This window comes from Mastomys coucha, unplaced genomic scaffold, assembly GCF_008632895.1.
Source record: "Mastomys coucha isolate ucsf_1 unplaced genomic scaffold, UCSF_Mcou_1 pScaffold23, whole genome shotgun sequence".
NCBI classification, from domain to species: domain Eukaryota; kingdom Metazoa; phylum Chordata; class Mammalia; order Rodentia; family Muridae; genus Mastomys; species Mastomys coucha.
In genome coordinates, this window is record NW_022196906.1 from 115,089,020 (window position 1) to 115,115,761 (window position 26,742).

At 46.3% G+C, this 26,742-nt stretch overlaps 1 protein-coding gene across 1 annotated transcript in view; it reads left to right on the forward strand.

Annotated features, from left to right (window-relative positions):
- The window catches only part of Ctnnb1 (catenin beta 1), a gene marked incomplete at its 3' end in the record, with an annotated part of 30,133 nt that extends 3,392 nt beyond the window's left edge, over positions 1-26,741 (forward strand). The window contains exons 2-15 of the mRNA XM_031345748.1: positions 17,498-17,558; positions 17,891-18,118; positions 18,263-18,516; positions 18,635-18,873; positions 18,959-19,160; positions 20,124-20,268; positions 22,695-22,798; positions 22,876-23,214; positions 23,360-23,518; positions 24,658-24,777; positions 25,064-25,214; positions 25,305-25,426; positions 26,071-26,131; positions 26,662-26,741. Of these exons, the coding sequence (XP_031201608.1) occupies positions 17,546-17,558; positions 17,891-18,118; positions 18,263-18,516; positions 18,635-18,873; positions 18,959-19,160; positions 20,124-20,268; positions 22,695-22,798; positions 22,876-23,214; positions 23,360-23,518; positions 24,658-24,777; positions 25,064-25,214; positions 25,305-25,426; positions 26,071-26,131; positions 26,662-26,741 (2,217 nt within the window). The remainder of the gene's footprint in view (positions 1-17,497; positions 17,559-17,890; positions 18,119-18,262; positions 18,517-18,634; positions 18,874-18,958; positions 19,161-20,123; positions 20,269-22,694; positions 22,799-22,875; positions 23,215-23,359; positions 23,519-24,657; positions 24,778-25,063; positions 25,215-25,304; positions 25,427-26,070; positions 26,132-26,661) is intronic.
- Position 26,742: the final 1 nt, after the last annotated feature.

The following is a 26,742-nucleotide window of genomic DNA, read 5'->3' on the forward strand; positions in this document are numbered from 1 at the left end:
CGTCTGGGGCCGCCGCGGGGGCGGGGTGGGCGGGGGCCCCGCCTCCGTGGCCCCGCGGAGCCGGGGGGACGCGGGACCTGGCGCGCGTCCCCCCTGTCCCTCGTGGAGCACGCACAGATAATTTTTTTTTCTTCCCCCCGCAACGACCTGACTGTGAGTTTGAATCCAAACAACTTTAGACCGTGGAGTCGCCAAACTTGGGTGTGCAGCGGGCGGGATGCGTCAGGAGCGTGTTCTCGGAGGGTGGCGTCCCGGACTCGCGTGGGGTTGGTGGCCGCGGGGCCGCGGTCCTGGCGGGAATTTGGGACCGTGGAGGAGTCACTGGCCACACTCCTGGTGGTGGTGGTGGGGGGATCCGAAGCCTGGGCTTGCGGGGAGGGGGGACCTGCCCTTAGCCAGTAAGTGTGGGGTCCGCTCCAAGTGCTTTCTCCCCGGCGCGTTTGCTTTCTGGGCGAGGTGGAGTGGCCGGAGCGCGGACCGCCGGGGCGTGGGAGCCTGGCGACTTGTTCCGAGCGTTGTTTGGGGGACCGGACTGGGAACCGACGCTCCCAAGTTCCGTACCCCAGGCCCGCTCCGGTGAGCCCGCTGGCCGCGGGGCAGCTTTGTCTCGGGCTCGGGTCTCCAGACATCTGTGGGCTCCCCTCCCCCGCGCCCCCCGCACCCCCCCTCGCGGGACCTGAGCTCTGAATGGAGAGCGGCTGGGCTGCTGGTATGCGGAGGTCGGCGAGAGGAAATCGAGGAGTGGTTTTAGTGAAACGAGAGCTTTGTGCCATGAATAATGGTGGCTTAGACCAGACAGCAAGCTGAAGAGACGGCAGCTTTGCCTTTGATAAAGTCTGCCTCATGTTTTTCACATGGCCAAGTTGTGAAGCGTTTTGTCTGGGATTTAGGAAGCCATTTCGCTGTTTACTTGAGGCTTGCAGACGTCTGGGGGCAGACTCCTCGTCCCGGGAAAGAGCTTGCTCTCTTGGTTCTAATTTAAAGCTGCTTAAGCTTATGGCCTTTGTATTTCGGTTTTGTATGTCGGGCTCAAACTTTATTTGAGTTAAGGCCCGCTGTTACATTTAGTTCGCTTTCACCTTAAACATTTAGAAATTCTCGAAATTAGAACGAAGTGCCCCCAAGGTTTGTTTGAGAAGGCCCTTTCACAGCAGACAGCATTGATGACGGTGCTGGGGATAGTCATTCTGTGATCTAACCTTTGTCCTGAAGGCCGAGTCAGGACAAGGCCTTTCGTGGTGGCAGGGAAGTTGGAAACTTGCAGATCTTTCTCTACAACAAACCCTCCCAGGCTGAAGTCCTCGAGGAAGCAGTCTATCTGGAAAGCTTAGCTTGCCTGGGCCAGAGTCCTGGGCCACACAGTCTGTCAGAAGACCAGGCCAGAACAGGGACTCGTTTACTCGAAGGCAGGCATGAAGAAGTAGAGTTCAACTGTTGTCTGAGCATGATTCTCAGCCTTCCTGACGCTGCGACCGACCCACCCGGTTAAAACAGTTTCTCAACTGTTATGGTGACCTCAACCATAAAACTATTTCCTTGCTACATCATAACTAGCTTTGCTACTGTTATAAACCATAGTGTAAGTGTCTGTGTTTTCCCATGGTCTTAGGTGACCCCAGAGAAGGGTTGTTGGACCCCCAGGTGAGAATACTAGTTAGAGAGTGTATAGTGGGTATCATATGTCTCCAGCTAAAGGGAGGTATTTACTGCTCTAGAGACGATGGGAATAGAAATTGTGAGTGAAGCCTTAGCGCTGCTCTCAGAATGCCATCACCAAGGTGGAGGATGAGGAACAACTTTCTTAGTTGGAGTGTATTTTGAAAAGTGTGCTCAGAGAAACTGGTGGAGCCCTTTTGCTTATAAATGCAGGGCGGAGCATGGACAAGATCCTGTGCAGGGGTGGGGTGGGGTGGTATGTTTAAGGATTGTTTGTTGCCATACTTCTAAGCAGGAAGTGGACAGTGAAAGTAGATCAAGTCAGCTGAACTCCAGTGCTGAAGTGCCTGCACCTACTAAGTTTTTAGTATCCTTGGTCATAAGCATACCTGAGGGACAAAACCTGGTGAACCGTGTTCACAAGCTTGTACAAACATTACAGACGGACAGACATTTTAACTCCTGGGGTTTTTTGATTGTTTGTTTGTTTGTGGCCACCTCAACTCCTTTGTTATTTAAAACAATCTTACTGAAGACATCTTCATGCCTCAGAGGGTAAAACAGAGGAGCAGCTGCTTCAGTCCTGAGGCCCATGGAGGCAGCCTCTGTCCTGAGAGGATGCCCTGACATGCTGCTCTCTAGCGGTGTGATTCCTGGGTCAGCTAACAAGTTTTACAAAATGAAAAGTGATTTGTGTCAAGAAAGGTCTTTATTTCCTGTTTACCTAAGAAAGCTTCCTTTGTATTTAATAGGCGCCCTGATTTATCAGCTGCGTAGAACTCTGGTAGAAAGCATCTAATCTTCCATGGGGAGAAAGGCTTTTTAAAGGAAGTGGGCAGTCCTGGTAGGACTTAGCCACTGTTTTGAACTTAGTTGTGTCTCTTAAGACACATTTTCCAGTTTCAATTGAGACGGCAGTGCTCTAGTCGTGTCGAGCGCCCTCCGGTGGACAGAACAAAGGTCACTTTTCTTGGTTCTCTGCAAGTTTGTGTGGAATGGATCCTGCTGACTCTGTAAGGAACTCCCAGGTAAAAGACTGGCATGGGAGGGTAGCAGCCTCTGAGAAACGGGGTCTAGGGCACATGTGCTTACAGTATGAGACACCAAATGCTCAGGCGCCTCAGGGAGTAAAAGATGACGATGTGGTACAGAGGTGAAATTCTTAAGTTCCCAGTGAAGATCTGTCACTGTAAAATACAAGTGTAGTTCCCTCTGGTGAAGTAGGAGCAGTACTGGTGGCTGAAGGTTGTCAGTGGCACGCTCAGTGCCTTGGTTCTATAGACTTCCCACCCATGAGGTAACGTTCAGTCGCTTGTGAAAATGCCGTTTCAAGTCAGCCAGGTTAATAGAGAGAGTGAAGCATATTCTGAGTTACTTTCTGAAGTGAAATGGTAAGTTTATGAAGGATTTTTGAGAGTTTAAATTTTGTTTTTGGATTCTGCTTTTCAGAAACAGGCTAAAATCAAATAGTGTAGAGATGGTGGTCCATTTAGCCTTCAGAACTCATGGAAACATGAATACAAATTTCTTGCTTTAAGGGAGCATTGTTACATTTGAATGTGACTTTTTAAAAATTACTTCTCTTATTTTTTGAAATAATTGTATCATTTCTCCTTCTCTTCTTCTAAACCCGCCCATATACCCTTGCTCTCATTCAAATTCATGGCCTCTTGTAAATCATTGTTATGCTTGTTGTTAACACGCATGCAGGCACACCCCTAATGACAGCCTGTTAGGTTTGTGTTTTTAGAGCTGACCATTTGGTACTGGATAACCAGTTGCACTCTTCTTTAGGGAAGACTGTTAACTTTAGTTGTCTGTAGTTCCTTGTGTATAGACTTGAGGCTCCATGGTCTGCCCCTCCCCCCACTTTAGCATGTCTCTTATACTGTTAACTACCTACCTAAAATCTATAATATACATAACTGTATAAATACAGTTATTTATAAACATACATAGTATATGTACAAATATACATAGTTAACATGCAGTTTTCTCAACTGGACTGACAGTGCTCCCTTCAAATATAGAAGACAAACAAAACCCCACTTCTAGGCAGGAAAAGCCCTCTTTTGAGTTGGCCAGATCTGTCACTCGACTCCGGAACATAGCTAATAGACTACTATTACCCTTGGTTGCCCCCAAGAGGTGGAAGGTAAGTCCCTATTGCTGAAGAGACTTCAGACCAAGGCCTAGAGGATGCCCTTTACCTGACCTAGCTCTCATGGAGCCAGAAGACACAGCACGAGGCTCCAAAGGAGGGAGGCCACCAGCAGTCCTGCGCAGCTATGACGCCTTCAGACCACAGCCATGACACGCTGTGGTGTGATAAACCCTAGGGGTGCAGTAATGGAATTGCATACTTTGGGGTAACCAGCAGCTCTCTTAATTGGACGGAGAACCGGTTCAACCGGGGGGGAAATGCCTGGTGCTGGAAACCTAGCCAACTACCCAGAGCGAGTGAAGCCATGGGTCTTGGTGGAGAAGTAGCTTGAGTCCAGCTCTTCATGTGATCCTCAGTGTCCAAATTCAGCATGTCAGGTGAATGCTGGGGAACCCCCGCAGATGCTGTGTGCATGTCTGCCAGTCCACTCAGCTTCTTTAAGCTGTTGCCTAGTTTCACTAGAAGCCTCTAAGCAGAGTGTAGTAGTAGGCTAATCTCAAACTTAGAAACAGTGTTGAGGTGGAGGTCAGGTGCGTGTTTTATATTAGCAGAGCATTATTCTTGGTCAATTTGTTTTTGTGGAAGTGGTCTTTGTTTATGTGGCAGAATTTGGTTGAACTCGGAGTAGTAAGCTGGTATTGCAAAAGCAACAGGTAAGCCTGGTATAGCTCACCCTGCAAGTCACCACAGAAGGCTGAGACAGGAGGACAGCCTGCAGTACGGGAGACCATGTCAAAACAAACAACAGAAGTACTGAGGACAGTGCTGTAGCTGTGTTGACCATGTGCACACTTGGGTCTGTGCATCTGTCCTAGAACACTTCCCCTCTCCCACAGTCCCGTGTCTTCCTGCAGCTGCTGTAAAGGTCTGCACTGCTACACCCTGCGAGGGTCTCGTAGTGTTCTAGAGGGTTCCTGGTTGTGGTGATCAGCATTGGTTCAGATCAGCATTGTGCTTTTGCATCTCCTACGACGCAGTGCCATAGGAGAGCTGTGACCATCCAGAGCAGCGGTTCTCAACCTTCCCAATGCTGCGACCTTTTAACAGCTCCTCATGTTGTGGTGACCCATATATAAAAGTATTTTGTCACTACTTCATACTGTAGTTTTGCTACTGGTATGAATTGTAACGTAAATATCAGATGGTCTTGTGTGGTCCCTGTGAAAGTGTCATTGGACACCAAAGGGGTCATGACCCCCAGGTTGAGAACCACTGGATCTAGATTCCATTGGAAACTGCCTCAAGCACTTCCCATTTTTTATTCTGGTTTTATTTGTGATTTAATTGAATTTTTGCATTGATACTCTTTTTAAAAGTAGATCTATAGCAGATACATTAACAGTTTTAAAGAGGCTGTGATTTATAACCTTTATTTCATGTTAAGTCCTCCCATCATAGAGACCATATCTGGGTACAAAAGCTGGAGTTGAGGCCAACTTAAAAATGTGTAGCATTGGACTTTGCAATAGCTGAAGAGATGAGTGATGTGTACCCATAAGTGAATATATGCTTACGGGCATCAGCCACATAAGATGTGAGGAACAGAGTTCACTGCTAGATGTCTTGGGAGTGCAGTTTGAAGATCTCATACTTAGGTTAGAGTAAGAATTGGTTACAGGGTGGTGGCTGCAAACTGTCTCCAACATTTCCTTAATACAGATTAAGCAGGTGAAGAGCTGTGCCCCCTTCCAGAGCTAGAGTGACAAGGGCTCAGGCTTGGGTACACTGTAGTAAACCCTGTGCACACCACTGGGCTTCTTGAATGGTTTTTAAACACTGTTGACTGTAGTGGGTTTGACCTATCCCTGCTTGTATTAAAATGTTAATTTTGGTCCCCAAACTGCTTACAGTGCCTGCATGGTAGACACTGAGGGATCCTGCCCCCAGTTGGTTCTGATTGGTAAATTAAGATTCGGTAGCCAATGGCTGGGTAGGGCAGAGAGAGGCAGGACTTGAGAATTTCTCAGGCTTGGGAGGAAGGAGGAGGTCCGCCATGGCTGGAGTGTATTATAGGTTTTTAGTCAGCCAGTTTGTGACTCCATGTCTGTTAACTCTACTAGAGGCCTTTATTACCTACCTCTAGGTGTGCTGTTATGTTTCCTGTGTCCTTAAGTTCTGGACATTGTCTGATCCTGTTCTTGTCTAGGAAATTGCAGTTGAAATCTACAAGAAGAGTTACAGATACTCTGGAGGGCACAAGGTGGTGGTGGTAATGCTGGAGGCAACCTTGCCTACACCGTGGAGGCTGGCTAAGTAGGGTGCTGTAATCACTTAACAGAAGAAACTGGGTCTTCTGAGGGGCTGCTCGTACAGTGTCTGCCCATGTGCTCAAGGGCTTCGGTTTTCCTTAATTGCCATTCTGTCACAGTTCATATTTCTCTCTGAAAGTTCTCTGAAGACTGGCTACCTACCCTTTCCTCCTCAACTAGAGGTACAGCTGGAACCCATGACCTGACCCACTGCATCAAGGGGCCATTTTGACAGTAAAGGGCATATTGCTTTCTGGACAGCTGTCCTACCTAAACCTTCTTACATACTTTTGGCCACTGGACCCAAGGGTCTTGTAACTTGGGATCAATCATTGTGTCAGACTCCAAACTTTGATATTGATGCCTTCAAATTATACACCGCCCTGATGATGTCTACATTTCAGGTTTCTGCCTGGAACACTTCGTCAGCACTTGTTTCACTGTCTTGGTCTCCTTTAGGCCAGTCATAATTCCTTGTAATACACATTTAGAATTATGTTAGCTGGGCAGTGGTGTCCTTTAATCCCAGCACTTGGGAGGCAAAGGCAGGATTTCTGAGTTCAAGGCCAGCCAGGGCTATACAGAGAAACCCTGTCTCGAAAAAAGAATTGTGTCAACTTGTGTGGTCTGGCCTATGAATTGTTTCCTGGTAGTGTGGGTTCTATTGGGTGACTCTAGAATGTAAACGACTCTTGACATTGTTTTTACTGTGTAGTTTAGCTACCCCATCTCCAGCACGACTTTGTGATGACATTTTGTTTTATGTTCTGACAAAAAGCTGTTCATGGTATTACATTTGGGATTTTGATTTCATAGTTCTTTGACTCCTCTAGTAATACTGTTTTCTCCCTCAGTTCAGCCCCACAGCCCCGTTGTCACATACTCAGAGCTTTGCCCTCCTCATCTCATTCCAAGCACCCAGCCTCCCAGTCCTCTAGAGAATACTCGGCTTCTGGGGCCATGTGCTCTCGCAGGCTTCCCTGCTCTTCAGCCTGGACCCCACAGCCTGCCCCTTGCGACCGTATGCCCAGTCTGCCTCTGTTTCTTTACCTTCCTTGTGGGGACCCACACCACTTCCTCCATCCCCACTCACCTTTGTTCTTGCTTTGTCATTGCTAAGAGTATTGAACTGGAAGAATTCCCTTGCACGGATGATCATTGTGGATGTGGCCAGAACAAGGGCGCCATTGCTCATTCTTCTGCTCTTTGGTGCTTCTCTGGCTCTTGCTGTCTGCATATGGACATGCTGTGACTTAAAGCACTAATGATTTTTAAACAGCCCCCCTCTAACTTGTATCAATGGCCACCATGTTTCGTGTTTTAGGCCTCCTTTCAATTATTGTAGCATCAGCCCAGTTGCTACAATTGCTTGGAACTTGACTTAAGAGTCTGCCATACCTGGGCAAGCTTTCTATCTACACCCTTAGCTTTGGCAGCTCCCTGGCTCTTTTCTTTCTCTGACCTATGTTGGAGTGGCTGAGGTGAATGAAGTGAACCCTCCCTATCTGGTTCCTACTCACGACCCAGCTTTAAATAGATGCTCTGATTTGCAAATGTACCCTAACCTTGATTTCTCTTCTGTAAATTCTTGTTTTTTTTTTTTTACCATAGTGCATTGCTATAGACACCTCAAGCAGTGAGTTGGAAACCGACCCCGCCTGCTCGCATTCCCAGCTCAGTGTTCAAATTCTCTGCAAGTCTTATCCACTTTTCTCTCAGGTGCATCCATCATTTTCTTGCTGTAGCTGTACCACCTTAGTATGTGGCTTTCTGGCTGCTGAGGCCTTGTAGTTGATGCCTTTGTTCCCCTTAAATGGACTCAGCGCCATAGCCAGAGGTGGTACAGAGGTGGACTGCACCAGTAGCGTGACCTCCCGTGCTGACCGGTCTGTCTACCCTGGGTCTCCTTCCGACTGAGAAGCGCTGTGGACTCACAGTGTTCCTTCCCATTGTCATCCTTTTACCCTGTTTTGAAAACAGTACCAAACCATCCTCTCTCATTTGTTTGAAAATGGCCTGTAAAGCAGTATGTATTGCCACCTTTCCTCTTACAGGCCTCTGTTTTCTGTAATTTGAACTGGACAGGGACTTTGAGATCCCCCTTGTCCCTTCTTTGCTTTCAGCTAATGCTCCTGACAATGAGATCTGCAAATACCTCACACTGTTAAACCACCCTCCAGTTCACACTGTCTCAGCTCCTGCTTAGACCCGTGGTGGTGGGAACAGGGTTTATGTTGTCTTTTGATGGAGCTTTAGCTACCTGTGGCTGGTAGACACTTAGAGTGGAGCTGCATCACTGAAAAACTAATATCTTAAAAATTAAGCTTAAGTGTTCAGCCACTGATAAGTGGTAGCTGCCCCCCCACCCCCAGACAGTGTGGCTTTAGATGGGTACCATTTCCCTACCAGACCTCCTTGCTCGAGCTCCAGTATTCATCTTTCATCCCTCTGACATGGTTTTCTTTCCTATACTCAGTTTTGTTACTGACTCTAAAGTATTGCTCCTGCGAGCTGCGATAGTGCCTAGTGTTACTGCCCAGGTCTGAGCTACTGTCACCTGCTGCTGTTGTGCCTGCTTGACTGGTGTCCCTTCTTTCTTACAGGCTTGTGAATTATAGCAAGGATAAGCTGTCCTGTCAGCAGTGCTGAGAACCAGTACAAGGGGGCGGGGCAGAAGCAGGCCAGTCAATGTAGCAAGTTCAGGTCACATAGTGAGACCCTTTCTAAGAGAAGAAAAATAAGACTCCAGTTATCCAGCAAACAAACCACCCACTTCCTCCTACAGACTGGAGAACTTCAGTGATTGGGTTTTCAGTGGAGCTCAAAGTGTGGTTCTGAGAGGGTAGCAGAGCCTGCCAGTGTGTGGGCCTTGCACAGGGAGTGAGGCTCCCTGCGTGTTTCTGCTCTGCTCCTTCCTTCATGGTGCCTCCTTTCCCGAACCTTCTGGTCCCAGCTTGAAAGCTACCCTTCAGAAAGCCTTTGGAAGCTCTTCAGTGGGACCATCCCCAGAACCTGTGGTGGATGCGAAATGTTTGGTGAATAGGTGAAGGGAATCATTGTGTCATATTTACGATGTTTATGTCTTAAAACTATTATGCCTTTTAGATCACAAGATTGACAAAATAAAGCACCAGTGGAGTGTTTGTTGATGTGTGCTCCAGGTGACAACTCACCGTGCTTGGGGACTCACACTACAGCACAGGCGAGGGGCGATTCTTGAAGTTCTTTGTATCAAAGTAATAAAATGCAGTCACATTCTCAGTAAAATATTCGCTTTCTGAAATACTCTAAGTATCAGGGAACTTCATAGCTATAAGGCTTGCTGTTCTGGAAGCCTTTTAGACAGTGACATGTCAGTTCAATTTGACATGGCTGCTGGAGCAATTGGGTAAAGAGAGTCCCATCTTAAGGAGCAGCTGCTGCTGGGGGTCTCTTGCCAGCACACCCCTTGGGTTCTGTGTGTTGCTATGGCATTGCTTGTGAATGTATTACTAGTTGACACTGCTTGTGAAGCGTGGTCTCTGCTGGTTTGTCTTTGCTGTCCTTCAGCACCGTGTAACACAGAGTGCCATGCCATGCCTGTATCATCTCCTGGCTGTGGCAGCTCTTGGTTAGCAAGTACAAGATTGACTAGCGTGTGGGACACCTGAGCATACTTGCAGATCTTCCTGGTCTTTAAAGGGTTTAAAAGTCCTACATATATTGAACCCGAGTTATGATTTATTATATACTTGATAGCCTGAAACACTTTTTCTCAAATAAAACTGTGTGGCTTCCTTGGTCATTTTGTCCAGTTTTATGTTCACATAACCTGTTTTGAAGGTTCACATGTGAACAACTAAGAGTAGTAACCTGTTAACTCACTTACAAACCCTTTCTTTGCCGGGCAGTGGTGGTGCATGCCTTTAATCCCAGCACCTGGGAGGCAGAGACAGGTGGATTTCTGAGTTCGAGGCCAGCCTGGTCTACAGAGTGAGTTCCAGGACACTAAAAGCCATACAGAGAAACCCTGTCTCGAAAAACAACAACAACAAAACCCCTTTCTTCCTCTTGTGTCTTAGTCTGTTTAATCAAAAAAAAAAAAAAAAAAAAATCACCTGCTGTTGTTCTCAGTGAGAGTGTAATACATTGTCAGGTTAACTCCTGCTTGCTCCTGTTTCTTGAGGTCAGAGCTGCCTTGGACACACAAAAAGTGAAAGTGAGAAATGGAGTTCTTTGGGTGCATATCCACCCTCTTAGTATTTTGTTATCCATACTTCACAGAATACAACATTTTATTTTCTGATAAGCATGTTAGCCTATCAAATATTTGGGTGTAATATACTCTGAGCACTTTGTAGACCTAGAAACTGAAGGTGAAGTTTCAGTCCCCTGAGTGCATGTCTTGAAGTTTAGAAAGCCAGGGTTCTGGTTTGTTTGACAGGAAAAGAAACTTGTAACACGTGCAGATGAGGAAGATGTTTTCATAAGGGTGGGAAAGTATTCTGGAGTCCTGGCACTGACTGCATATGCCCTGGATGTGGGATAACTGCATATACCCTGGATGTGGGATAACTGCATATACCCTGGATGTGGGATAACTGCATATACCCTGGGTGTGGGACAACTACATATACCCTGGATGTGGGATAACTGCATATGCCCTGGGTGTGGGATAACTGCATATGCCCTGGATGAAATGCAGTTTGGCCTTTCCTGGGCAGGATAGAGCTACAGTGGAGTGTGGGGTGTGCAGCACTGAGAAACACTGGGCCATGGGTATGGCTGCAGTTACTGTGGGGGATGGAGAGTTGACTAGGATTTCTTTACCTGAAGTTCTGACTTAGCCAGCAATAACTCTGGAGAAGCAAGAAGTGGGTTTGAATGGACAAGGCTTGACTTAAGCTACAGACAGATCAGGATTTGAACTGAAAAGCATAGTTCATTAGTTGGGAAACTCAGAGTTCAAGACTTGGTTACATCAGTAAGAACTGGCTTTAAGAAAAACAGTCATCACCTCCCCCACTCCTGTACCCCGAGGGAATACAACTTTTATTTTATGTTTTAGCAGTTTTGCCTTTTGAACCAAGATAGTAGTGGTTTCTGCATCTGCAGAGGCCATGTGCTAGGTCAACTAGCTTTAATGCTCTGTCTCAGTATTTGGCTAACATAGAATAGGATGTCCAATACAAGAGTTTATTCTTGGACATTAATCCGATTTTCTCCTGTTTTGACATGCATGCAGGACACTGTTTCAAATTTGTATTGGTTCTGCAGGTTGTATGTAAAACCTATGTGCAGGGGGAGTCTTGTCTGACTGGCTACAGTAACTACTTTCCTGGTTAGCCTGCTGTCTCCTCTTATGTGAACTCTGGGGTGGAGTCTCAGCTAGGCTCCAGCCCCTGGAGAGTTGGGAAATTCTGACTCAAAAGTCATATTACTTGTTCAGTGGCTCCTGGTTCACTTTGAGTTTTATTCTGCATCTTCATTGATGCCCAGGCTGGTTCCTTGCCTGCATTAAGTTCCCCTTTATGCTTGTCCACTTCCAGAGTGCTGTGCCCCAACTTTGTCCATCTGGCTGATGCTGCCTTGGGGAGCCTCCTTGACACCTCACTATGGTGGCACCTTGTTGCTAAGATGTGGCTTGCAGCTCAGGTCTCCCTTTTATTGGGTGGGGAGGAGTTGGGGGACGAAAAAAAACATGGTCAAAATATATTGTCTTTAAACATTCTTTAATAAAGAAATAGAGAGGGCTGGTGAGATGGCTCAGCGGGTAAGAGCACTGACTGCTCTTCCGAAGGTCCAGAGTTCAGATCCCAGCAACCACATGGTGGCTCACAACCACCCGTAATGAGATCTGACACCCTCTTCTGGTGCATCTGAAGACAGCTACAGTGAATTATACCAGCAGCAGCCACACACATGATGGCTCACAGCCATCTGTACAGCTACAATGTACTCATAAATAAAATAAAATAAAATAAATATTTAAAAAAAATAGAGGCTTTTTTTTTTTTAAGCTATATGGCCTTAACTTGACTTTTTTCTTCAATATTGTGATACCAGTAACAGAAAGTACTTAGTTTGTCCACTGGGTGAATATTAACATATAGATTATTTTTTCAGTCCTGTGGATATAGTTTCCAGCCTTTTTTGTTACACTATACAGGTGGAATGCCTCTGCTTCCTTTGTCGTTAACAAATGAGGTTTTAACTTATTAAGTGATAGACAGTGCTAGCTCTGCTTCTAGCCAGTTTAGTGAGCCCTCTTGGCTGTGGTTGTCACTCACCTTTCTAACTGTGGTCATCTGAGACAGGCAAATGGCCGTAAATGTGAGGCTCACTGGTCTTACTGCTCAATTCTGTTTTTTTCCTTGAAATATTGTTTCTTGTAATCTGTGGTGTGCCTTTGTAAAGATTATTTAGTCCTGTTCCTTGTGTGCTGTGTATGTTTGCCTTTAATCATGTTTCCTGTATGCTATTTTAAAAATTACCATATAGGTAGTAGGGTGCTCCCAGGCATTTTAACTGGTAGGTGTGTATGATGTATGAGGGTATACCACATCCTTTATGCTTTCTGGTGGCCTTCAGTTTTAACACATACCTAATGGCTACATTAGTTTGATTTTTACCTTTTAATGGTGTCTGATGGAATGTAGGTGTGTGTTTACTGTAGAGAGGTGCAGGTGAGGACGACTTTTAGCAGTTTCTTGAAGGCTTCATCAAGTCTTCTAGCTCTTTCTGGGTGGTTGGAAGACTTGCTTTCCATTTCTGTGTTCTTTTGTGGAAAAATGAGAAAAAATTTTTGTGCCTCAGAAACATGAGCATGTAAGTAAGTTTGTAAGTAAGCCTCACAGCCATGCTAACACTGAGCGAGCTCAGGGAGGCTTGCAGAGCAGGGTGGACAGGTGTTGGAGTGGCTTCTCTACATCAGCTTCAGGAGTCAGAGTAGAGTGGTTTTATTTAAATAAAGAAGTCAGTCTGGAATTTGAGTACATTGAACTAACCAGATTCCAGAGCTGGCACTCCCATCTGACATGGCCCCTTTCTAGTTAGAAAGCAAGACCTCCCAGTGCACAGAACAGCACCCACTCCCCTGTGTGCTTTCTTTCTCTTGATGGCTGTTTTCTGCATATGATTATAATGGCTACTTTTAAAGTTGTTATTATATTGAACCCTTACTAAATTACAAAACACACTTGATGGGCATGAGAGTCTTGAGCTCCAGGTGTTGCCCACCTTAAACATGCAGTTTGAGAGGAGTGGTTTTCCCCTCAGGATGGCTCCGTTTTAATAATTGCAAAGGTTTAAAAGTACAGAGATTGTTTCAAAATAACATTGAGCTTTAATATTTATTTGAAATGCTAATGCCTATTTTTTGTTTGTATTTAGTTCTATGTAAGGTATAGATGATACTGCACCAAAACACCCATGTACTCACTACAGACTAATAAATGTTTTGTAGGTGATACTGTTTTACTGTATCTGATTTTTAAAATAAAATATAAAACCTGCTAAAGAGCTGGCACTGTCCTCACTGAAGCAGCTGGTGTGACGCCTGTTGTGTGTCTGTGACAGCATTGCTGGTCACACACTGGTCAGCACTGATGAGCTGCAGGGAAAAGATGCCTAAAAGACTTGCTAGTGTTGAGAATTTCCTCCATGTATATAATGTACTTTGTAATTTTTCTCTTCACTCCTCCCAGGCCTACCTAACCACCTCAGAAAACTCCAGCTTTCATGTCCTCTTTTTGTTAGTGACCCACAGGTTCCAGGGTGTGGGCTATGCATTAGAACATGGTTGACCTATTACTGGAGTCCATATTCTTTCAGGAACCCCACTCTCCCTCCTGAGCATTCATCAGCTCCTCAGCTCTGGGCTGGGGCTATGGGGCCCACCTCCCATGCTGAAATGCTTGCTGGGTGTCATCTTGTGCTAGTGTCTGTTTTTTAAAAGAATGTATTTTATTGTATTTTTCATTACTTGTATGTGTGCCTGTACACATGTGGACATCAGAGGACAACTTGGGGAAGTTGGCCCTTTCCTGGGTGCGAGAGACGGAACTCAGGTTGTCAGGCTTGGCACCAAGTGCCTTTACCCATTGAGCCATCTTGCCTATGCTTGCTTTTTTAAATAAGATGTTCTTGGGGATGTTCATAAAGGACCATCTTAACATTTGTTTACCTTAGGAAGGGTTGGTACTATCTTGAGTACTCATTGGTGAGGCTGACAATAAATGCAAAGTTATAATTGTAAAATTCAAAGAACTTAAGTATAGTGCATATATGTACTTCATAAAAATAAAGTGCCATATTAAAAATTTGACAAGACAGAACAAGTGTTTAGGTTTCAGCCAGGCACTTGCGGGGTGGGGTTGGGAGCTGGGAAGTGGCAATGTGGGTAGGCAGGGATGGCTGGTAAAGTGGGCTGGGATCACAGCTGATCATGACAAGGCCTTGGGAAGTGGATGGCTTGTTCCGTGCCTTCTGTGGACTTGGTGTTAACTCACTTTCTATTAGTTTTTGGAGCCATGTTCATTGTCAATCAGTGTTATTAAGCACGGCTTAAGAAAGTGTTCTTTTTATCCTTTAAAACCCATAGTGCTGCTAGCATTTCTGTTGTTAGAATTAGCTAAGAAACTTTCTTCTAGGTTAAGATCTTTATCCTGTTCTTGTATTAGAAGAAGCACATGAAGAAGGACTGACTCACTATTCAGTAGGAGGCAGGACTCAGTTCTATGGTCATTTACTGTGGGACTGGCGTTCATCGTTTTTATAACAGTTGACACGCATGATTTTTATTTGGGAAAAAAAATACTTGAGCGGTAAATTTCAGACTCTTTCCAGAATATACAGCTGAAGAACGTAAGCAGGGAAGCCATAGAACTGTAGTTTACACGTAGGGACCTCTGCTTTCAGACTTAACACACTTAGTAAAGTGTTGATAAATCCAAAGGTTATGGCATCCCAGAATTAGAGCAGTGCTTTCTTGAAATAATTGGATTTGTTCTCGTATACATTTTTTAAAAAGTGAATGTTGGCATGTGGTTTTATAATGTATGTGCCTTATGCAGTGATCTTATCCATATTTTATCCTGATGGGAACTTGGGAAAATAACCTTACTGTAAGTCTATACTAGTTCTACAAGAGGCATTTTTAGATAAAGTCAGGTGGTCTTTGATTTCATAGATAACTGGAAAAGCAAAACATACATTTACTTCCTGACTACGGAGAGGCAAGAGAAGCTGTGTAGCCTGTGGTCACTGGCACTGAATGAGCACTTAGGCAAGTTCTCACACAGCTGTGGGTTTTCTGAAACCTTGATTTGGTTCCTGGATCCATTGCCATTTTCTTTTTTATGTCTGAGGTCTTTCCCTATGGTGTTTCAGGAGTATTTTGCAACTTTGGTTAATATTTAACTTACTGTTTTTTGGTTCTGAGTTTCATGGGAATACCAGGTTAAAGTATTTGTGGTATCCCTTACCCTATTTAAAAAGCACTATGTTTTTGCTGAGTTTGCTTTTCTTGAGCTTTTTCTCTTGATATTGAAGAATCTCCCACAGTGGCAGTTATATGAAATATATGATTGGTCCCTTAAGAAATTGGCAGAGTGTGCTTGGAAGGGAGCGAGCAGCCCTTGGGTTGAAGTCTGATGAGGAAAAGTTTCCTTTTGGACAAGGCCCTGCTCCACTTTTGGGTGGACTGGCCAGGGTGGTGGTGGTGTTTTGGGGAATAGTGCTTAGAATTCTTCCATTTTTGGATCTTTCTGCAAAAAATTCTTTGACCTGCATGTTGCTGCTTAAAACTGTCAGCTCTCTTTCATCCTGCTTTCATTCTGCCTGTTGGCGGACATTTGTCCTCCACCCTGTAGTGCTGCTGTGAGGAGCAGGGATGGTTTTCATGTACTGTGTAGGGTGCTATGTTAGGTGTTAAGACTGTATACTAATGGATTGTGTGTTCACAACTCTAAACGTGCAGATACTGAGTTTAGAACATGAGCTTTTCCTCCATAAAATTATTATATATTGTGTTTCAAATAACCAGGCCAGCCATGTACACCAGGCAGGGCGGTAAGTGTTTGAGTCGTATAGCATGGGCACTGTGCAGCCTGATGTGTAGTGACACCACCTGGTCTCCTGACCTGTTTGTGTTTCCCACATGAGGAGCTAGATATAGACAGGATTCAAGTCCCCCTCTACAAAGCGGCAGTGGGCCTGCACTTTCCTGAGGGCTGGGGACAGCAGCTCTACCCAAGGTGAGCAAAGGGAGGCCACACCCGTTTTTCCACACAGGAATGGGCATCATTGTTGATTAAAGGTGGAAAGTTTCTGCGCCCTCTGCACAGTTGTGCTTTTCACTTTAGGGTAGGAGGGTCCTGAGGTAGTGGTCTCCACCCTTGACCTGTGTGTCACTTTGTACTGTGGACCCTGAAACAAGGGCCCAGCTTGAGCTTACCTGCTTTAGCCTCGGAGGAGTGATAGAATCCAGGTGTGGTCTCAGTTCAGGAGGGTGAGCAAGGCAGGAGTGCCAGCCCGGGCTTTAGAGTGAACAGTTTTTCAGAAAATAGGAAAAGATAAGTGTGTTCCCTCTTCCTAAACATTGGTCAGTATTTGGAGGTTCTAGCTTCATTAAATGGTGAAAAACAGCTTTGCATGAATTGAAAATACAGTCATCCCTAGGAGTCCTTTCTGTGTCTATCCATTCACTGTAGATTGTAAGTACTCACTAGGTTAGCTGGAGTGCAGCCTGCTGGGGACAGACATTAATGGAGTCTGTTCAGAGAGTGCCCAGAGGTCATGAGCCTTAAGCTCTCATTTGATCCTTGGTGATTTGGTAGTTTTCTTGAATATTGTACAGTAAAACCAAAGTGAAGACATAATTTAGACTAAAATTCAACCAGTAGAAGATGTTACACTATTGAATCACAGGGGCATCCATACTAGTTGACATGGTGTGTACAACATTGTTTGAACTTAGACAATTCTTATTCACAAGTGTACTTTTATTTGTCCTTCAAACTCTGGCTTAAAGTAATTTTGCTTCTTAAATTGCATAAATCACCATTCTGATGTGATTAGTAATTGTGTGATATCAGGAAAAACAGTGGGTATGTTTAATAAAAATTTGGTGTTCTATTTAAAAGACCTCCACTGCCTCCTTTGTTTTGGGGTTTTTAGGTGTCCTGAAGGCATGCACACCTTCAGGATTCATAGTGCAGCTAGACTTTAACCAGTGCTCTCTTGGCTGGCTAGTCTTTGTTTCTACTGAGAAGAGCTGCATGGACATAACCCTTACTTAAGCTCAGTGGTGATGGAGCCATGACTGGGTGTATTGTCAGTGTATGCCATGGCGAACTGGCTTTTGGTGTGGGGGCAGTACAGGCAGCAGAATCACAGTGACCTGGCTAAAATCAAGCTTGAGTTGTAACGACTTGATGGAATTTTTCAGGGCATCTGAAGCTCAGCGCACAACTGCTGTGACACTGCTGCGTGGACAATGGCTACTCAAGGTTTGTGACACAGATGGCAAAGGATCTGCTTCCTAGCTGACTCTGGGGTGGGGTCTGCCTCATAGCCCCTGCTGCCTGGCCAGACTGCCTTTGTTCTCTTATGCACACTACTAATGTCTTGATGAAATAATTAGCAAGCCACCTGATGGGATCTAATGAGTGGGCAATTCTGAAGCCAGAGTGCTATTAGGTCACCCCTGTTCCATGGAGCTCATCCTGGCCCTCACTCTGCACTCTTTGACTGCCTTTCTAGTAGTATTTCAATGGGTCATTGTTCCAGATGTCTTCTTCAGGTAGTATTTTCAGTACACTAACATACTCTGTTTTTACAGCTGACCTGATGGAGTTGGACATGGCCATGGAGCCTGACAGAAAAGCTGCTGTCAGCCACTGGCAGCAGCAGTCTTACTTGGATTCTGGAATCCATTCTGGTGCCACCACCACAGCTCCTTCCCTGAGTGGCAAGGGCAATCCTGAGGAAGAAGATGTGGACACCTCCCAAGTCCTTTATGAGTGGGAGCAAGGCTTTTCCCAGTCCTTCACGCAAGAGCAAGTAGCTGGTAAAGGATTTGGGTTTGGAAGCTAGCATTAAGTTTCTTGACAGGGCTGTGGGATGGCTCAGACACAGCACGAGTGGGTTGGAGGAAAGGTGGAGGGCAGTGGAGTCTCACATACCTAGTGAGTGTTGGATTTACCTTTTCCAGATATTGACGGTCAGTACGCCATGACTCGGGCTCAGAGGGTCCGAGCTGCCATGTTCCCTGAGACACTAGATGAGGGCATGCAGATCCCATCCACACAGTTTGACGCTGCTCATCCCACTAATGTCCAGCGCTTGGCTGAACCATCACAGATGCTGAAACATGCAGTTGTCAATTTGATTAACTATCAGGATGACGCGGAACTTGCCACACGGGCAATTCCTGAGCTGACAAAACTGCTAAATGATGAGGACCAGGTAAGCAGTGGTGCAGCTTGCTCTTCAGTTTACTTTGAAGGAAGCACTCAAGGGCATGCCAATGGCTGCCCCACATCAAGGATTGGAAACTAAAGATGCCTCTTCGTCCTTATTCTAGGTGGTAGTTAATAAAGCTGCTGTTATGGTCCATCAGCTTTCCAAAAAGGAAGCTTCCAGACATGCCATCATGCGCTCTCCTCAGATGGTGTCTGCCATTGTACGCACCATGCAGAATACAAATGATGTAGAAACAGCTCGTTGTACCGCTGGGACTCTACACAACCTTTCTCACCATCGTGAAGGCTTGCTGGCCATCTTTAAATCTGGTGGCATCCCAGCACTGGTGAAAATGCTTGGGTGAGAGAACATGGCCAGAGAATTTGAAGGCAGGAAGTAGAAGTGTGCTGGCATGGCTAACAAAGCTTCTCCTCTGTCTTCCCAGGTCACCAGTGGATTCCGTACTGTTCTACGCCATCACGACACTGCACAATCTCCTGCTCCATCAGGAAGGAGCTAAAATGGCAGTGCGCCTAGCTGGTGGGCTGCAGAAAATGGTTGCTTTGCTCAACAAAACAAACGTGAAATTCTTGGCTATTACAACAGACTGCCTTCAGATCTTAGCTTATGGCAATCAAGAGAGCAAGGTAGAGTGAACATTGAGTCTGTGCTTGTATAGTGCAGTGCTAAGCATTGAAGGGATGGCGAGCAGGCCTCCTGAGCTTTTACACTTGGGCAGAGAGGAAGGGCTCCGTGTACAGAGGAAACCGTGTTTTGAGGTCTTGTGGTGATCTTTGATTTAGGAGGAGTCAGTGAGAGGGATGACATCCACAGTCCTGAGGAGGAAGAAGGACGGTGTGCTAGAGAGCAGTTAAGAGACACAGTGTGGTGCTGGAGAGATGGCCCAGCGGTTACTGACTGCTCTTCCAGAGGTCCTGAGTTCAAATCCCAGCAACCACATGGTGACTCACAACCATCTGTAATGAGATCTGATGCCTCTTCTGGTGCATCCGAAGATGCGACAGTGTACTTACATACATAAAATAAATAAATAAATCTTAAAAAAAAGAGAGAGCATTAGACAGAATTTGGACTAAGGAAGACTCAGAAGCTACGGGCTCTTAGTGCCCATTTTCAACTGGCTATTCTGACAGAACTTGCACTACTACTATAAGCTTTCATGGTCTCTTTCTCTGTGTTCATTGTGGAGAGGTGGCCAGAAATCACTATTATTATTATTTTTTTTTTTTTCATACATTGATGTTTTGCCTGCATGTTTGTCTGTCTGAGGTTGCCGGTTCCACTGCAACTGGATTTACAGACAGTTGTGAGCTGTCATGTAGGTGCTGAGACTTTAACCTGGGTCCTCTGGAAGAGCAGCCAGTGCTCTTTAACAGCTGAACCATCTCTCTAGCGAGAGGTGGTGTGCCTGGATTTGAGCAGAATTGTAGCACAGGAGTTACATACCTGGGGCCCCACTTGGAGACTGGATCAGAAGAGTCCATTTAATTGCAAGCTGGCTAAAGTTCGTCCATGTACAGTAACTCAGTGATGGCACTGTTGTCCAGCATTTGCTGGGTCTCAGGACTTACAGTTCCCTCTCTCTCTAGCTGATCATTCTGGCCAGTGGTGGACCCCAGGCCTTGGTAAACATAATGAGGACCTACACTTACGAGAAGCTTCTGTGGACCACAAGCAGAGTGCTGAAGGTGCTGTCTGTCTGCTCCAGCAACAAGCCGGCCATCGTGGAAGCTGGTGAGATCACTCGCAGGGCATGTGCCAGACAACAAAAACACATTGCTCCATAAAGCTTGTTTCTGATTTTGATTTTGGTAAATGTGAGGTTGGGCCTCACTAGTAACCCTGTGAATATAGAGTACAGCTTAGTAGAGAAGTGGGTTTGGTTTGGTTTGGTTTGGTTTGAGATTTGTTGTTAAGGTGTTCTCCCTAGAGATAAAAAAGAAAATACATGGTTTATGTCCAAACCTCTTGGTTTGGCCCAAGAAAATAGTTTCAGCTCTCTGGCTTCCTTTCAGTAAGCAACTAACATCTGCCTGGGCTGTCGAACCAAGCTTCAGATCCCAAGTAGAAGCGGAAAATGATGAAAACATTATGTAGAGAAACGTGCTGAGGATGAGGCCCAGGGTTGCAGCAACCATCTTTGGGCTATTGGGAACACTTCAAGTTATGGAGGTAGTTGCTAACAGTGAACCCATGGGCAAGACATGCGTGGCTTGTGTTCATGTGGAGGAAAAGGATATTAATTTTGCCAGTTTTTCCAGAACGTCTGTGAGACTTATTTAAATGTAAATGTGTAGATTGATAATGTTCATAGGTAGCTAGGATAGTTGGAGATGGATGTGCATGGAGCCTTTTTAGATGCCCCAGGTCATTCTGATATGGATGTGTGTATCTTGAATATACTTGAAGCAGTGTAATTGACACACTTAGCATGCATTCATCTGTAGAGCAGTGGGCAACTGGTTCCTACTTAGTCTTGTGAAGATGAGCACAATACACAAAGGTAGGTGCAGAGCTCAGTGCACAGGCCTGGAGGCCTTGTCTCAGAATAGAACAGAGGAATGTATGCTATGACAGGAGTGGACAGCACATAACAGTGACAGCTACTGAGGAGGCCACCCCAGAAAAGGAGTGCTGCATAGCTCTTAGGGGAAGGGAGCAACCTTGTTTTTGCTTGAGGCGTGGGAGCTCGGATGTTCTCTGGGTGTAGAGCGCTGTGTGAGCCTTGTCATAGAGCAAGGAGCATGTGGTACAAATACAACTTGAGCAGTTATCAGGTAATGAGCTAGGCAGGGCCCTGGTGCACAGAAGTGACTGCTGTTTTTGGTGACACATGGAGAACACTGCAAAAGGTGCTCAAGGTTGATAACTGAGGCCGTAGTTCTTAGAGGCAGCTGTGTGCTGAGCAGGACAATAGCTGCACAGTGGAAACCACTGAGGGAAACAGCTGGCTTAGAAAACCTAGTAAGTAAATAGAAGCCCTTGATCTGGGGACAGTCCTGGTCCTTAGCAGCCAGGAGACTACAGGAGCAAACCAGAGAAGTGGTCTTTGGCAAGAACATTGGCACCTTGCAGGCAAAGTGGAGCCCTCAGGGCCTTGTTAATTTGTTAAGAAGGCTATTTAAGGTGACATCAGCTAGAAGGACATGGGAGGCAGGTCAAAGCTGGGAACCTGCCTGAGTGTATGACAGGGAGGAAGAGGGGCGGCTTAGAAGAGGGACATGGGAGCAGGTCAAAGCTGGGGACCTGCCTGAGTGTATGACAGGGAGGAAGAGGGGTGGCTTAGAAGAGCCTAATGGGTTGTTACCACTCAGACCTGCTATCTCCTAAGCTATTTTGATGAGCATTTGGGTCAAGTTGCATGTTAATAGTTAATAGTTGTATAAAGAAAGTAGCCAGCCATTTACCAAAGGCGGAGCATCAGCCTCAACCCAGGTCTCTGCCAGCAGCTGGAAGCAAGCTGTGAGGAAGGAATTATTTGAGTGACCATCTTCATCAAATCAGGAAGGTGGACTACATTATAGTTGGGACAAATGCAAGTCTAATTAGGCTTGAAACAAAGTAAGTGTGAAGGACAAACAAGGAAGTAAGAATGTGTTTCACTCAGAAGTGATTTCAGTTGAAGAAAGAGGTGTGTTTTAAGTGACTTGTTATATAGCCTGTCACTGTTTCCCAGTCTATCCTGGAAAACAGGCTTAAGTAGTCCTGACTGACAGAGCTACAGCGGTGCAGCTTTACCTGACTCCTGAGTCCCAGGGTGTCTACCCGTCAGTTTACATCTGTACTTCCAGACTTGAAGGCATTGCCTTCCCACTTGCATGACTTCATGACTTGAGGACTGCAGTATTGTCCTCTGTGCACACCAAGTGATGGTCGACAAAGCACGCACAAACTGCTTTATCCAGCTCAGAACCGACCCTGGTGCTGAGGGTCATTTTGGAAGCAGCTGAATGAAAGGAGTTGGTAGTTACCTGCAGGTAACTGTCCATAAACAATAGAAGGCGACAGCAGCCATTTGACCATGGCAAAGGTAGACTAGAAAAGCTGTGTGACATTCTAGAAAACGGAAGGAAATAAAGTTCTCGGGGAAAGAGAGGAGACTTTTTAAGTCAGTGGACGCTGAGGGCTAACAGGCCTGCCTTTGATGTCTGACTTTGCAGGTGGGATGCAAGCACTGGGGCTCCATCTGACAGACCCGAGTCAGCGACTTGTTCAGAACTGCCTCTGGACTCTGAGAAACCTTTCAGATGCAGCGACTAAGCAGGTACATTGTGGACAAGTTGCTGCCTTGGTGCTAGGGTCTCCATGAGCCCTGAACTCACTGTGTTTTTGTCTCAACAGGAAGGGATGGAAGGCCTCCTTGGGACTCTAGTGCAGCTTCTGGGTTCTGATGATATAAATGTGGTCACCTGTGCAGCTGGAATTCTCTCTAACCTCACTTGTAATAATTACAAAAACAAGATGATGGTGTGCCAAGTGGGTGGCATAGAGGCTCTTGTCCGCACTGTCCTTCGTGCCGGTGACAGGGAGGACATCACTGAGCCTGCCATCTGTGCTCTTCGTCATCTGACCAGCCGGCATCAGGAAGCTGAGATGGCCCAGAATGCCGTTCGCCTTCACTATGGACTACCTGTTGTGGTTAAACTCCTGCACCCACCATCCCACTGGCCTCTGATAAAGGTGAACTGTCATTAGGGTGCACTGCTGGGCACAGAGGTGGTCTGCTGGGAGGGATGGCTGGGAGTAGGGTGGTGGGGCCCAAGGCGTCTATTAACTCAGCATTGCTTGTGCTTTGTTGTGTGTCTACTAATTCTTTCCTCTGTAGGCAACTGTTGGATTGATTCGAAACCTTGCCCTTTGCCCAGCAAATCACGCGCCTTTGCGAGAACAGGGTGCTATTCCACGGCTAGTTCAGCTGCTTGTACGAGCGCATCAGGACACCCAACGGCGCACCTCCATGGGTGGAACACAGCAGCAATTTGTGGTAGGTAGATCTTTGTGACACATGGCTATTGTTATGGGGTAGGGTGAATGCAATCTCCGTGTGCTGTCTCTACTTCCCCATCCTTTGCTGAAGGGCTGCTAATGACTGGAAAAAACCAAACAAACAAAAAACCTAACCTGTGTCTACTTTCCAGAGACACTGTGACAAGTTCTGGTGATTTTACCTGGTCAGCCTTAAAAAGGAGACATGGAGTGTAATGTCCCCTAATGTAACCCTAATCTAATGTGGGTTAGATCTTGCATGTATGTGCCAATGTAGGAAATCTACCACAGCCACATTTGTATCCAACTCTATCAGGTTCTTCCTCCACATCAGAAAACAAGAGGAAGCCTGTCACAACAGGTTTTAGAACCCCATACTGCTGGTGGTTTTGTGTATTTGCTTATTATTATGTTTCTGGCCCCTCTCCATAGGATGGCCTCATAGTTAAGGTGCTGCCACTTATATAGTCTATGAGCAAAATTTTGTGTCCTTATAGAAATCAGGTTGACTATAAGAGTAGATTAGAAAGCAAATACACAGACTGCTGAGTGGTCTCCGGGCAGCCTCCTGGCAGCTCTGGGATTTTAACTGTAGGAATAGCTGAGGGAAGTCCTCACCAGATCCGCGTGACAAATAGAGGACAAGTGGAAGGAACAGTAACAGTGGCCACATTCACTCACTTCTCCCAGGAAGGCTGGTGCTCTTCCATGCAGTGAGGAAGACAACTTTGGGACTAGAAGGATAGGGAAACTGAACAGTCACTGTCCTCAGTGCCTGTGGTCCCCCTTGGGTCATGCTGATCCTGTGGGGTGCATGGTGAGAGTGGGTCTCGGGGAGTAATGGACAGGGCAAGCTGCGCTTGGCCCAGGCGTAGGCTTTTGTACAGCTGCATTTGATGTGTGGTTGGTTGAATCTGCAGATGTGGAAGTCACAGCACAGGAAAGCTGCTCACTCTGTACATGGTGTTATGCAGGGAGAAGGCCTGCTGCTAGGAGCCTTCCATGATACTCAACAGAAGGAGCCCTGCATTACTGAGCACTGGGCAGGCTGTGAGGACCTTTGGAAACAGTGCAAATAAGTAGCCAGCAACTGCTGCTCAGAGGGTGCCAGCTTGCTAACTGCTTTTCTCCTACCAGGAGGGTGTCCGCATGGAGGAGATAGTTGAAGGGTGTACTGGAGCTCTCCACATCCTCGCTCGGGATGTTCACAACCGGATCGTAATCCGAGGACTCAATACCATTCCACTGTTTGTGCAGGTACGTCGGCTTCAGATGACTGCCTTCCAGAGTCCTAAACACTGAGAGGGTTAGAGAGCAGAAGCCTTTTCCCTTTCAGTCACGAGCATTGGTACTACAGCCTTAGGAGGAAGACCATTCTAGAAATCCTTTCTGCCAGAGCAGCCCTCTCCTGGGAACACAGATAGGAACCACAGCCAAGTGGGTGCTGCTGACACTCCACATGAGTGAAGTTTGTACACAGTTGGGCACGTGGCATGTTTTATTTTGGGTTTAATTAGGTCTTGTTTCTATGTTTTCTCCATAGTTGCTTTATTCTCCCATTGAAAATATCCAAAGAGTAGCTGCAGGGGTCCTCTGTGAACTTGCTCAGGACAAGGAGGCCGCAGAGGCGATTGAAGCTGAGGGAGCCACAGCTCCCCTGACAGAGTTACTCCACTCCAGGAACGAAGGCGTGGGTAAGTGAGCACAGGAGCCCAGTCCCATTAGCTGCCTGTGCACTGGGGCTGGGCCTGGCCTTGAAGGGCTATTTTCTTTTTCTATTCCAGCAACATACGCAGCTGCTGTCCTATTCCGAATGTCTGAAGACAAGCCACAGGATTACAAGAAGCGGCTTTCGGTGGAGCTGACCAGTTCCCTCTTTAGGACAGAGCCAATGGCTTGGAATGAGGTAGGCCAGCATTGCACGAGTCAGTGCTTTCACTGAGCTCTTAACTGCAGCTAGCATGAGCAGTCTCCCTCAGAACTCACAGGAGCATAGGTAAGATATGGCTGAGTCTTCCAAGGCTGAGAGGGAAGGCAGTTTGCTGAGCAGTTAGTTGAGAGTCAGTTTATCAATATGCTGTTTATACAGTCTGCTTTTCTTTGAATTTGTTAGTAATTTGTCCTCAGTACAGATCGTCTTTGAATCCCTGTTTCTAGTAAATCTCCCTAGAAGTGTATTTTAGAGCCCAGATCTCAGTGTGTGATGCTTGCTGAGTGCACTCTTGGGTTTCAGACAGTGAGTCGTGGGGGTGAGTCAGTAGGCAGTGTAACGTGTTCCAACCCGAGCCCTCGCCATTCCCTACCCACAGCTGCCTCTGGGTAATGGCAGCTTTGCCAGTCCAGCTACTCATGCTCATTGCCATTTCCCACTGTGCATTCATTGTTGGAGCAGTCGTCCATGTTCCTTGTATCCTGTATCCTTGGAACAGCCATTGTCTCTCATATTGTATGTACTCATTCAGTGAGTGGGAGGTCTTTGTCTTCTGTGATCTTGTATTTATAAACATGTGGTTTTGAAATTTTACGTCCTTCCTGTTCCCATTTATATAGACTGCTGATCTTGGACTGGACATTGGTGCCCAGGGAGAAGCCCTTGGATATCGCCAGGATGGTATGTCGTAAAGCCCCTAGGCCACGCTTGGGAACCTGGTTGGAGGAAGTGGTGGCTGCACTTAGAGATGGTCCCTGAATTCCAGAGTTACAGCAGTGTAGAGCACAGGGGGCTTGGCTGGTGCATGCTCCTCCTGCCAGCCCTGTTGCCTGGCTTTTCGTTGGTCACACAACCCTTCAGCATACCTTTTGTCCTGGAGAATGGAGAGGGGGTGGAGGGGTGATTCATAGCTGATCCATCAGAGCTTTTTGGAAAATTACCCAAGTTTGAGCAGCATAAGCTATTGCTGCCATCACTCTATCCAAGGAGCTGTGACAGGCAGATCAGACTTTTTCATTCTCAGGAGGTGTCAGGCACAGTAAGCTGCTGCTGCCTCATGCTCTGCCAGGGTGCTGCACTGTGTGAAGCCTGGCTTTGTAATTACTTACAACAGGAGCCTAGAAAGCAGTGTTCCTGGCAAAGATGTCCTTCCCACAGTTAATCCGTCTCTCTCCTCCCTTTACCCGTCTCGTGGACCCTGACTCCCACAGATCCCAGCTATCGTTCCTTCCACTCTGGTGGATACGGCCAGGATGCCTTGGGGATGGACCCTATGATGGAGCATGAGATGG